We start from the raw sequence: 12,789 nt of genomic DNA, 5'->3' as shown, positions 1-12,789 counted from the left end.
CCCTCTCTGTCGCGAGACATAAAACAACAAGCCCTAGAGGGGGAGCAAAATTCAACTTCAGCCTCGGACTCCTTTTAACCCCCCCCGGGTGCATCCCGGTCCGTTATGCCCGCCACTGCTACAGCAGCAGCAGAGGCGGCAGAGGTAGGAAAACAACCACCACAGCCACAGCCACAGACGCAGCCATCACCTTCATCGCCATCATCCTCGGCCACGACTTCCAAATCCTTTCGACAAATCATCCAGTCTAGTGCCATCGGACGTGCTGCCGATTTCTACAGTCGCATACAAAGTCGCAGACCGTACTGGACGCAGTTGTGGTGTACATTGTTTATTTATCTATGTGGGGATCTAAGTGCGCAGCTGTTTGTAGGGGATGGTGGGGGGAAAGCCAAAGACAAGGACAAAGATATGGAGAAGAAAGTAAATAAGAAGAATGGGGAGCAAGAGAGAGGGATGGGTGATGAGGTAGAGAAGGAGGGTGTAATGGCTCGGTATGACCCGCTGAGGACGGTTAGGCATATGACGGTTGGCGCTCTTGCTGCTGTTCCGGGGTATAAATGGTATGTTATTTATAGGGCCCCTTTTCCTAATCCATTGGGAAATTCATTATTTTCTAACTTGTTAAATTTTTGTAACTTATATGTAGGTTCATGTACCTCCACAACAACTTCAACTTCCGCTCCAAACCTCGCTTCGTCTCAATCATCACAAAAGTAGCCATTAACCAAGTCTGCTTCACACCGATCTTCAACACGTATTTCTTCTGCATGCAATCACTACTGGCGGGTACCTCGCTCACGGAGACGTGGGAGCGCCTCAAACTGGCCTTACCGACTAGCATCGTGAATAGCGCGAAGTTATGGCCGGCCGTGACAGCGTTTATGTTCATGTATGTTGATCCACAGTTTCGGAACATATTCGCCGGTGCTATTGCGGTGGGTTGGCAGACGTATCTTAGCTGGCTAAATCAGAAGGCGGCAAAGGAAGTTGAGGCAGCAGAAGCGGCGCAAGCGCAAGCTCAGGCTGTGGAGGTGGAAGGAGTGAGACAGGATGGAGGAGGAGTAGGGGTTATGGCATCGGTTGCTGCGACTTCTTGAATTTTTGAAAACCGCCTTTCTTGTTAACTTTCCAGACTATCAGGTCTCTGCGGAAGTTTTCATTCTGGTGACTATGTTTTGTCTCTCTCTCTCTTTTTTTTTTTTTCCCCGTTTTGCATGGTATTATAGAAGGGTTTGGTGTTTGGATGCGATAAGTCATATTTTTTTCCTAGTTAGATTTCTCACTAGCATTGTTGGGAATGGCTAGAATTGTATATAGATTTAATACATATAGTGGAGGAGATAGAGGAACATCTGTGGATGTTTTGAGGATGACGCGCACGCGACACCGTGTTGGCGGCAATCAGTCGGCAATTCGTTAGCGTGACTAAGCGCTCAAGCATTTTTGGCGGCATCAACAGCCGGGCTAGAAGAGAGGAAACGGCTCAACATAATGTATCTCTTCGCCATGAACCGAGTGTCCCAATAAAGAAAACTCAACTGTCCTCCCCTCAAATAACACCATGACCAGCTCTCACTACATCTCTCTCAAATGAGCCAGTCAGCCTTCCTCGAGAAGCCCGCTGCCGGCCCCCTCCCATCACCACAACCCCCGACAGTCCCGAGCCCCCTAGCAGCAACACGAGAGAATACAACGACGGGGGAGGACACATTGGACAGCGCTGCCAGCAGCGACTACGGGTCCGACTTCTCCCCCGACGAGGAGGAGCTGTTGAATCTGCTGCTGGCGCGGATCGGCGAGGACCACGAGCAGGCGACGACGGTTGTTCCTGGATCCGGTTCTCCTTCTGTATTTGCGACGCCTGCACTCACGCCTCTTGCGGTGTCTTCTGATCCCGCTGGAGCGGAAGAAGGGGCCGAGTCAGGTGCAATTGGTATTGGTTATCCTGAGACGATTGCGCAACTGCAATTACAGTCACAGTCACTTCCACTGCTGCCTCTGACAGATATTGAGGATTATGTTGGTATATCGAGGGATAGGGTGCCTCGGGTTCTGGGCAGGGAGAAATGGGGTCCTATCCAGCAGAGGGCGGGGCCGGAAGGGCGTTATTTTGGTGGTGGGAGAGGGAGGGGGAACGGTAAGGGTTGGGAATGGTTGGAAGCGGGGTCTGGCAGTTGGGGTGGTGCGTTTTCTCTTGAGTCTTTTTTTTTTTTTTTTTTTTTTTTTTTTTTATTATTATTATTATTATTATTAATAAACCCTTGTGATTCTTGGAAGGTTGACTGACCCTTCTGACACTCAAGCGTTTAGCTGAGCATCCGAATTCGGCTGAGGGACGGGAGCGAGAGAGACAGCGTGAAGTTGAGCGAGAGCGAGGGCATATAGCTGTGGATCAGGGCGCCCAGGATGGAAATGCAAATGGACTGCCTATTCCAGATATGCGGTCTCCGCTTGAACGTTTCCGGACACCACCTAGGAAAGCTTTGTCGGTCACGGATCTGGTGTCTCCTGCTTGGTGTGAGTTACAGTATTGGTATACCTTGACAAAACTCGGGCGGAAGAGGGCTACACCAGCAATGAAGCAGGGGACCGTGGTGCATAAAGAGTTGGAAGACCAGGTGCATACCACCGTCCCTGTTGAAGTTATGACGAAAGAAGATGGGTGGGCTCTACGAATATGGAATGTTATACAGGGGCTGCGTACACTGCGGGTTTCGGGGATGACTAGAGAATTGGAGGTTTGGGGGAACGTTGATGGAGAAATCGTAACGGGAATAATTGACCAGCTGTCCTATGATTGTCCGGATGAGGAGCTGGAGGAATCTGCAGAAGCGAGTTACGCGGATCTGAGAACGTCTAAAGCATTGCTTCCGGAATATCAGACCTCGATTACGGACTTCTTCCTTTCTCCGGCTGGTGGCGGACGGAGGCTTTCTGATATTGGGGTGGCCAAGCATGAACGGGGATATGGCATATTCGGCGGCGGGGTCCCCCGAGACACCGTTAAAGAAGATATATATCACAGATATCAAGACTCGCGGGAGCAGCAGTCGCTCTATCCCATCTGTAATAGTGTTGGCTTCCGCCCTACGCATCTTCAGCTGCAACTATACTATCACTTCCTCCACCCGCCTCGTCACCACCGAACGACGTCACCATTGACGCTATCGCAACGCGATATAAGCTCGAAGTTGACAAGCCATTTTCTGACAGTTTCATCGCTCAAGTAGGCAGCCTCAACGAGCAATTTTTCGACGCGTCAGAAGACCTAGATGCGGACTACTTCCCCTCTTCATCGGGCGCGGAAAGTGAAGGAGAATTCCCTTCCAGCAGCCAGGATTCAATGACCATCCTCCTCGAACACAACTCCCTTTCTCGTCTCTGGAAGCTCATGAAGTCTCAACACCGCCTCACGTTCCTTCCCCCAAACACGAATCCTAGTACCACCACCCACTCCCAACCCCAGGACGACGCCCAAGAAGACACTCCACCCTTTCCAACCCTCCTCTCTCCTGTCCTAACAGCCACCTACATAGCCCCACCATCTAGCCCTGATGAGTCCATGCAATACATCGGCAGCCGCTCCTTCCTTTTCAATCCGTCCTCCCTCTACAGCTACCTAACAGATGAAATGCATTGGTGGCGCGGACACAGGCAACCGCGTGGTGTGCCAATTATGGAGGCGTGGAAGTGTCGGATATGTGAGTTCCAGGAGGAGTGTACATGGCGACGGGAGATGGAGGGGAAGATGGCCGTTAATAAGAGGAGGAAGAGGGAAGGCGAGGAGGCGAATGGAGAAGGGCCGATGGGACCTGTAGATGGGAATGGGAATGCGGACAGTGAGGGGGGAGAGGATGTGTCTGGGCAGAGTGTTGTGTAAGGGGATAGAGCTCCCTTGCTTTGCTTTGCATTGGGCGTCCATTGCACAGGCACTACTATATGCACGCATTGTTTGAGCTGCATTATATTTGTTTTCTTTCTCAGGATTCCTGTTTTGGAGTGGGGTGGGGAATGGCTCTACTTTTACGAACGCCTCCTGGCGTCGTATTATCGGTATATGCTCTCTTACCTTTCTTCCCCCTCCTTTCGTCTCTCTACCCCTTTTCTACTTCTTCCCACCGTTTATTTTTGCATCAAGGTACCTGGGTATATTCCATGTCAATGATCACGATCTCTGAGATTGTCAGCTTTCAACATGCGAAAAAGGCGTTTCTGGGTTTTTGGTTGTTGTTCCACTTTCCTCTTCAGTACCAGCGCACATATACCCCACAGAGGCGAGATTACATAGAAAAAATTATGAGCTGTGGTTGAGAACGGGATGTTCATAGAAAGCATGCGTAAATGCTTCTAAGACCAAGAGCGAAATTGCTATGTTCCAACATAAGAATATTATTATACTAGATAAACAAGAAATTGATCCTTTTCATTCTCCCCCCCCCCCTTTTTTTTTGCCCATAATAACTCTGAGTGTTAAAACTTTCTATTCGTCATATGCCCCCAAAAAAACCGAAATTCAATTATATGCATTTTTTGTTCTTTGTTAAAAAAAACAAAAAAATAACCTTTTACCGTTCCCCCGCTCGCAATTTATAAGTTTCACGTCGTAAACCTTCCAACACTAAATGTGTTTGACATATAGTACTGTTTCTGGGAGTATGGCGAGATGCAGAACAGATCGTCTCTTACGTCGAGATATCTTCGCTTGGCGATACGCCCATTACGGCATTCTAATGGAAGGAACAGGGGACGTTAGTTTTCTGGTGAATGTACTCCAATGAGATGGAAGGTAGGAAGGAGGAAAGACCCAGGACATACCCTAGCATATTCATAGACAGGCGTAATGTTTGTCCAGTACTCACACTATTTCCCGAACGAACAAGCATTGTTAGTCTTTTCGGCAAATGCAAAGAAAGTAAGAAACAAAAAATTGGACAGTGAATGAAGGAAGGAAGGAAGCTGACTGCATACCTGATAAACCCCCTGCGCCACCAAAGCCTCCAGCCCCGGCAACACCGTCCACCCGGAATCACTAGCCAATTGCATCAGCGACGTGACAGAAGGTTTATATGCCATCTCCAGTAAGATACGTTTCGTGCTGACGCCGCGCGCCTGCTCAGTGTCTGAATTTGCTTTTTCGCATAGGTCGAAGAGCTTGCAGAGAATTTCTCGCATGTGGGGCTCGATTGGCTTATCGCCAGGTATCGTCCCAATAGCTACTGTCGGCAAAGATTCTAGAGCTTTCACGTCTTCTAAAATGCGAATGTCGTGGTCGGTGTGAAAGGTGGAGGTCATGCTGGAAAGCTTGTCTGGCGAGCGGCCTAACACGTATATGGGGGAGTAGCCCATGTTCTGAAGGGCGAAGATCGCTGCGCGGGCCGTTCCACCGCCTCCGATAACCAGACCGGCAGAGGCGGTGGTGGGCGTGGCTGCGGCATAGGCACCTGCGTCGCTCAGGCAGCGGACCATGCCTTGCCAATCTGTGTTGTGGCCGATAAGGCGTGGGGTTTGGGATTTGCTGTCTGGTGCTGGCGGGGCGCAGACAATGGTGTTTACAGCCCCGATCGACATTGCTTCTGGCGCAATTTCGTCGAGGAGGGGCATGATGCTTAATTTTAGGGGAATGGTGACGGAGGCACCGCCAAAGCCTGGGGAGCGGATGAATTCTTTGGCAACTTCAGGATTATCTGTTTCTAGGGTCCCGTAGGTGTGTGGGAGGCCCATTTGTCTGAAGAGAGTGTTGTGCATTGCCGGAGATCGAGAGGCAGAGACTGGGTTCCCAATGACAGCGAATTTCTTTGCTTTGATTTCGCCTATGAGAGAGAGACCCTTTCGGATTTCTCTGGCGGAAAGTTGACCAGGCGCTGCCTTGAATGGTAGGCTAGGATGGGATACTGGTGTCATGAAGCCATTTAACATCCGGCTTAGCTGGCCCTTGTCGCCCATATTGATGGCGATAATGGGGATGTTGTGTTTCTCCTCTGCCCAGGTTTTGAATTTCTTCAGTGAAATGTTGTCGTCAATTGACCTTGCAACACCCACAAGCTTGATCACATCTCCATACTGAAGAGCCTTGTTGTAGAATTGAATCCATGAACCATTCACCCATGACAATTGCCCCTTGGGATCATGGTGGGATGCGATGATTGTCGAAAAGCCTTTCATTTCAGTCACCGTACGTAGGAGCTGCTCCGGGAACGATATTTCTAGATCCACAAATTCAGATCCCATTCGGACGGCAAGACGGTAGAGTTGTAAGGCGGCATCGTATGCATCGTCGGGGAAGCGACCACCTTGACCCTTTGTACGGATAGTGAATACAAGAGGCACCGAAGTACGACTGCGTAGCACGGATATTTGTTCAGCGACGTAGTCAACAGACGGGATCTCATTATCAGACTGGGGATCTTTAAGCAAATCAACTCGCAGCTCTACAGCGTCTGACCCCAGCGTGACTTCTTTCAAGATATGGGCAGCCAGACCGAGATCGGGAAGTGTGAGAGAGACAAAGAAAGTATTTTGTTTCCTTCTCATCTTTGCAAGGCTGTCCACTTCGCCGGTGATGACTTTTAAGAAACGATTGAAGCCACCTGAAACCTGTGTCATCCCGTCCAATCCAGTTAATCGACTGTAGTATTGAACATTGCTACATTCCTCATACCATGGTTTTCGGCGCAACCACACACTCATCATGTCCTCAACATACGCTGGACGCGTCTTGTCAATTTTCAAGAAATCCATTATTTCTTTAATGTCTCGCATGACAAGTATGATGTTGCCTGTAGTTTTGTGATATTGGGTCAAGAGCTTGCGAGCCTCAGGGAGTCTCAACAACACCTCCACCACAGGCAAAAATGTACCCCCTTGGCTTCTCAGTCATTACCCTCCGTAGTAGTGAGAGTTCAGCTTCCCTGAATCCTCTCCAACCCCGTTGTTTGATAATTTCGGGAATCGTCATACCTTCAGTTCTTTCGAGCTCATCATCCAAGTCAATGAATGGACGCTGGAGTGCCTTGGAAACCCAAAAACCGCTTGTCGTCTTCCCTGCACCTCGCATGCCGATGATGAAAATCGATGCTGCAGATTTGTTTACGTGGACAATAGGGTTCGTTTCTGTTCTTTTGCCTACTTCCTTGCCATCCAATTTCACCTTGAAAGTCTGAGATAAGCAGTCCCACCAACCGGGCCACGTCTTTCCAACACATTCCTTTTCGAGAATCAGAGTTGGCTCGTGAGCCACCAAGGAGAGAACGCTGAAACTCATCGCAACGCGGTGGTCGTCATAACAATAAACGCCATCTGACGGATGGTGCAGGGTCGCGCGGTCTATGCCGTCGATTTCGAGGCCATCGTCATGTTCTCGACAAACAACCCCAAATTTGGCAAGTTCATCTTTCATAGCCTTGATTCTGTTACATTCTTTGACCCTCTGATTTGCGATACCGAATATCCGCGTCGTGCGATTCGACCCCTTGCCTCTTGCAACAGCAGCAAGAACCGACGCAGTCAGAAATGCATCTGTCATGGGCTCCATGTTTATATTGGGTAGCGGGCTCAGTATTCCTCCTGGAGGACCGGTAACTCTAGTGGAGAAATCGTTCTGATCCACAGCGCAGCCCATTGGCCGCAGGACATCGACGGCGAATCGGGCATCTCCTTGAAGAGACTTGGATCCAATATTCGGGACGGTGCAGGAAGTGCCAGTGATGGCAGCAGCCGCCAGGGGGTATGTGGCAGAGCTGGCATCGCTTTCAACAATATATTCTACAGGGTTGGTATAGAAGCCAAGGGGAATATGGTAAGTATGCTCTTCCGTCTCGGATTTTTTGACTTCGACGCCGAACGATCGCATCATGGCAGTGGTCATGTCGATATAAGGCTGTGAGATAGGCTTCCCGCCCACAAGTCTCAGGGTTACAGGCGTTTTAGCGTACGGAGCGCACATCAACAATGACGACACATATTGGGAGGACACTTTCGCAGCAAGGTTTATCTCCCCGCCGGCAAATCCTCCCGAAGCGGCAATTTTGAGTGGAAGGCAACCTAGGTTTTCGAGATACTCGATGCTAGCGCCGTTGGCTGCGAGGGCATCAACAAGATCGCCAATGGGCCTTTGCTTCATCCGGGCGTTTCCAGTGAGCACGCTCGAGTCGACGCTGCTTTTTCGGGCAAGCGTAGCGACAGTCGTTAAGAACCGTGACGCAGTCCCGGCATTTCCTACGTACAATTCACTGGAGCTAGCCTCCATCCTGCCGCCTTTGCCACTTACTACAAGCACCTCGCCCTCATCTTCCCAGGAGAATGTAGCAGCACCTAGCCGTTCAAGGGCATTAAGCATAACCTCAGTATCATCTGAGTGGAGGAGATTCTTGAGGCGACATGTACCTGACCCTAATGCGGCAAGGACGAGGGCCCGATTCGAGATACTTTTCGATCCTGGGGGTGTACAGGTGACATCAAGGCCTTTCGGAACACCTGGGGAAACTTCGATGCTTGGCGCAAGTACGATTTGGATCTCTTCGTTCGACACTGTACTAGCACGTGGCTCATGTGTGCGCCCAATGGCAGAGAGAAGCACGACTTTTTTTTTAGGCCCATCGTTCTTTTTATCGACGCCCATATACGCGATCAGTTGCTCCACGCTACAATGTTTGCCAGCGGTCAGTTTCTTTATTCGCTGATCTTTGAGAGAAGTTGGCAACCCATAATTGGCAAGGCATTTCGATATGCGGGATACGGAAACGTTATTTAAAATTCCAAGATGGCGAGCTAGTTCGGCTTCCTTGACCATTCCTATAGAAATACATTCTCCATGAAGGACCTGTGGGGCTAGAATAGCTTCTATTGCGTGACCGATAGAATGCCCGAAGTTTAGGAGGTTGCGCAGTCCGCCCTCTCTTTCATCCGCTGACACAACCTGCGCCTTGAACTCTGCAGAGGATAAGATTGTTCTTTTCAGCGTCTCCTCGATACCACTGAATCGCGGTCGTTCTGGTGTGTTTTTGGACTTGACGGCTGCCAATATAGTCTCAGCATCACGTTCTAGTGCTGCGAACTTTTCTTCGCTTGAAATTGCTGCAGTCTATATACACAGGGCAAAAAAATCGGGCTAGTTAGCAGGTGAGAGCAAAAAGAGAGACTGTGAAAAATATAGATAGTAGAAGATCGTATAACAGCATACAGACCTTTATCACTTCGGCCATGCCATTTATAAACTCTCTCTCAGGTAAGGTATTCAAAAACTCCATATCCAGATAGATCCTTTGCGGTTGCCAAATGGCTCCGATCAAATTTTTGCCATTGGGCGTATCAATGGCTGTCTTGCCGCCAATAGAAGAGTCAACCATTGCTAAGAGGGTTGTAGGAACCTGCACAAAGCGGACTCCACGCATATATGTAGCTGCAACAAATCCGATTAAATCTCCAATCACGCCGCCCCCCAAGGCAATGATCACCGTATCTCGACCGCATGGCGGTTGGCGGGCAAGCATCCAATCTTCAATGTCCGCTTTTGTCTCACGAGACTTCGAAGACTCTCCGGGAGGTATTTCGTACGTGAGGAGACGCGGTTTGGGAGAGACATTCGTTGCGGCATCTTCGAAGGACTTTTGGAAGCCCTCCAAATAGAGGGGCGTCAGGTTGGTGTCGGAAATAAGGACGTAGGTTGAGGAGGAGCAGCTGCTTAATAGATCCTTCGCCACATAATTTCTCCAGATGCCGAAGTCAGCGACAATGCTTTCGCGACCTAGAATGCTGATCTTGGTTGGAACTCCCATGTTTCCCTTAAATTTGGGGAGAAGAGGCCCGATTCAACGTGTATAAGAGGACAGGGGTCGTTGCTACCTTCCTCGTCACGATCACGTTCGTACGAAGGCAGGAAAAGCATGAAAGTGACAATGTTATATATTCGAATACATTTTTCAGCGAATGTTTGAACCAATTGAGCCTCGAGTGACACCGGGTCTGAACGTTTTTAGCGGGGCAGTTCAAGCTGGGCGCAAAGCAGTTGCCCATACATCAGCGGCAACTAACTACAGATTACAAGTGTCAGGTATTAAGTTTGAAACCCCCCCCCTTGCCACACCTGTGATGCCAAGATATCACTAACCCAAACCCAGTTATGTTGGAATGCTGCTTTTATCATACTATTTACCCCTTTCTTCAAGAGTGATAAAGGATGTATAGGGCCTTTTTACCTGAATTTGTGAGAGAGGGGGATATATTCATGCATGATGGAGCCAGGGTTCATACAGCTCACATAGTTAGGGAGGTTCTTGAGGAGATGAATATAGAGATCATGCCTTGGCCTCCATATTCTCCAGATTTGAATCCTATAGAGAATCTTTGGGCACTGTTGAAGCAGGAGATCTATAAGCTGCATCCAGAGCTGGAGCATGCATCAGATACAGTAGCTACAAAAAGAGTTTTAATAGAGGCAGCTAAGGAGGCATGGAATGCAATTGATGATAGCATTCTATATAATCTTTCTGCTACAATGCCTCATCGAGTGAAGGCAGTTATAGAGGCAGAAGGATGGTATACAAAATATTAATATAAAGATCTTTGCAAAAAGCAGCATATAGATATTAATGTTATATGGTTAGTGTAATCTCGGCGGCAGGCGGAGGGGGGGTTTCAAACTTAATACCCCCCACTGTACAGAATGCTTACTGCAAACCATACAGTTCAGCTCATCATCACGTGATATTACGAAGAACACGAAGCCAGTTACGATAATGCCCAAGAGCTGGACCAGCAAACAGTTTCGAGTTTACTTTTCCATATTTATTTCTCTTCGTTGTGTTTTTAGGGCAAGCCGCTATCACTGCAGTGGTTTATTCTGTTCATACGATGGTTTTCGCTTGAACTTTGGAAGCTTGTATCGACGTCTAAATGCGGTTAGTTGACCCATTTTTGCGACGCCGGTTTTGGGATATCTACGATTTATATCTACGCCGGATACAGCTCCCCTTGTCCCTGATGGAGAAGTAGAAGAAACGACAAACGATAGGTTACCTGACCTCGCCATCTCCCTTCAATCTTAGGATAAATTTCATTTCTCTAGATTTGTTCTTACCTTGAGTAAATACTAGCACTCAGGGTAAACACGTGGTATTAGCGGCCATCAGGACTGCCAAGAGAAGAAGAAGACGAAGAAGAAGAAGAAGAAGAAGAAGAAGAAGAAGAAAAGAGAGGTGGATAAAAGAGCATATTTTGATGCTAGGTGTTAGGGATTAGGCTTGAACAGCATTGAAAAGGATGCGCTACTATCTAGGTACCGATAACCCCCAATGCAATATTTTGCCTCCCAAAACAGCTGTGTTTGTCTACCAAGAATTTCATGTATGACTTTTTGTTGCACTTCAATTCCTTTTATATCCCATTGCTATTACTTCCTAATTGACAATTATGCTTGAATCTCTGAAATTGCATAACTTATTACTTTCTGTAAATGTATTCGTACAACAAAATTTATCAAAAAAACCCCCAATCAATATCGTCCATACCCGTCATTGCGGTGACCATTATATCCATTCTGTCCATGGTGATAAGGTCCACCACGGCCTCCACCCCTGTAAGATCCGCCACCTCGGCCTCGACCACCCCCTCCGCCTCCAGAGTTACTGCGGCCTCCAGAGTATTGTTCATATCCTCCTCTCCCCCTTTGCTCATATTGTTGCGATTGGCCATATTGCCTACCTTGACCGTACTCCCTCGGTTGATTATACGACTGGGAGTAGTGACCACGCTGGCCGGATTGATGAGAATAACCGCGACCGCCCTGTTGTTGATAGGGAGGATCTTGGTAGGGTTTATCAAACCGGGCAGCACCAGAGGAGCTGCCAGTTATCCCAGGGGGAGGAGGTATCCATCCTGCTGGCTGTCCACTCACCTGTGATGGAGGTATTGCTGGCGGCACGAAGGCTGGGTTAATATGGGCGGCGAATGGATTGGGTCGATCATTACTGGGCCGGTCACTGGCATATGACATTCGACCACCTCTGCCTCTGCCATTGCCGAAGGGAACTCCTCCAAAGGAGCGCCCAGAACGCTGTGCCTTGTTTCTGGTGATTTCAATATCAGTCTTATCGAGAACTGGAGGGTTATGTTTTACACCCCTTAGAAGCATTGACTTGTGAGTGTACATTGACTTGGGCATATCGTAGATAACACTACTTCGGGTTAGCATGATCAAAGAGCAGTTGGGCAAAATATGATATAAAATATGCACAATGGAAAACTGACCTTATGGAATGATCTTCGTCTAGAGTGGGTAGGTCCCAATTGTCAAAGGGTGGTACCAGCGAACTATGTGGAACGTACGCATCGTTGCGTCCCACTTTGCCTCCTAGCCCTTCGCTCACTCGCATGTTCAACTTCAGGGTTGGTGCCAGTTGCTTCTTGGAATAGAAATTAGCAGTTAGGTTTTCGTATAAAGGGTGCCGATCGGATAGGAAGAGAACTTCCCGTCCTGTTGTGTTTCGCGCAAGTTCTTCGTTGGATAAGAGAGGGTACCGTTTCTCCATCGCAAGGAGTAGACGTTTCTCGTCAATGAAGGGTAAGAGAGCAACACCTTGCCAAGCAAATTTCTTGCCATTAAGATCTATCGGAAAGTCTTCAGGGTAAAAATCAATGATCTCACTCTCGGGGTCTGACATTAAGTCGTGAATACTTCTGGAATTGCATGATTGGGATGCTGCTGGCAAGACACCCATCAATTGCTCGAAAGGCTTGAATGGGGCGCCTTTTATTAAATTCATTTTCATGTTACTCAGATCAACGAAATCC

General features: G+C 48.5%; 4 protein-coding genes across 4 annotated transcripts; 2 read left to right on the top strand and 2 right to left on the bottom strand.

The window, feature by feature from the left end:
- Positions 1-105: 105 nt before the first annotated feature.
- HCAG_06700 (conserved hypothetical protein) lies at positions 106-3,883 on the top strand (the record flags this gene model as incomplete). The annotated part of the gene is made up of 5 exons (XM_001539045.1): positions 106-563; positions 650-1,043; positions 1,573-2,026; positions 2,314-3,069; positions 3,105-3,883. 5 exons carry the CDS (start codon positions 106-108, stop codon positions 3,881-3,883), a joined length of 2,841 nt encoding a protein of 946 aa, XP_001539095.1.
- Positions 3,884-4,297: 414 nt separating this feature from the next.
- On the bottom strand, positions 4,298-9,776 carry HCAG_06699 (3-dehydroquinate synthase; the record flags this gene model as incomplete). Its single annotated transcript, XM_001539044.1, has 6 exons — positions 4,298-4,371; positions 4,573-4,621; positions 4,819-4,863; positions 4,972-6,707; positions 6,961-9,082; positions 9,186-9,776. The coding sequence occupies 6 exons, from the start codon at positions 9,774-9,776 to the stop codon at positions 4,298-4,300; spliced, it is 4,617 nt and encodes a 1,538-aa protein (XP_001539094.1).
- A 521-nt stretch (positions 9,777-10,297) lies between these two features.
- HCAG_06698 (predicted protein) lies at positions 10,298-10,552 on the top strand (the record flags this gene model as incomplete). The annotated part of the gene is made up of 1 exon (XM_001539043.1): positions 10,298-10,552. The coding sequence occupies one exon, from the start codon at positions 10,298-10,300 to the stop codon at positions 10,550-10,552; it is 255 nt and encodes an 84-aa protein (XP_001539093.1).
- Positions 10,553-11,396: 844 nt separating this feature from the next.
- Positions 11,397-12,687, bottom strand: HCAG_06697 (conserved hypothetical protein; the record flags this gene model as incomplete). Its single annotated transcript, XM_001539042.1, has 6 exons — positions 11,397-11,446; positions 11,508-11,696; positions 11,730-11,802; positions 11,894-12,173; positions 12,247-12,309; positions 12,644-12,687. 6 exons carry the CDS (start codon positions 12,685-12,687, stop codon positions 11,397-11,399), a joined length of 699 nt encoding a protein of 232 aa, XP_001539092.1.
- Positions 12,688-12,789: the final 102 nt, after the last annotated feature.

The sequence above is a fragment of the Histoplasma capsulatum genome, genomic scaffold (genome assembly GCF_000149585.1).
Source record: "Histoplasma capsulatum NAm1 scaffold_6 genomic scaffold, whole genome shotgun sequence".
Taxonomy (NCBI): Eukaryota; Fungi; Ascomycota; class Eurotiomycetes; order Onygenales; family Ajellomycetaceae; genus Histoplasma; species Histoplasma mississippiense.
This window is presented reverse-complemented; position numbering and strand designations above follow the sequence as displayed.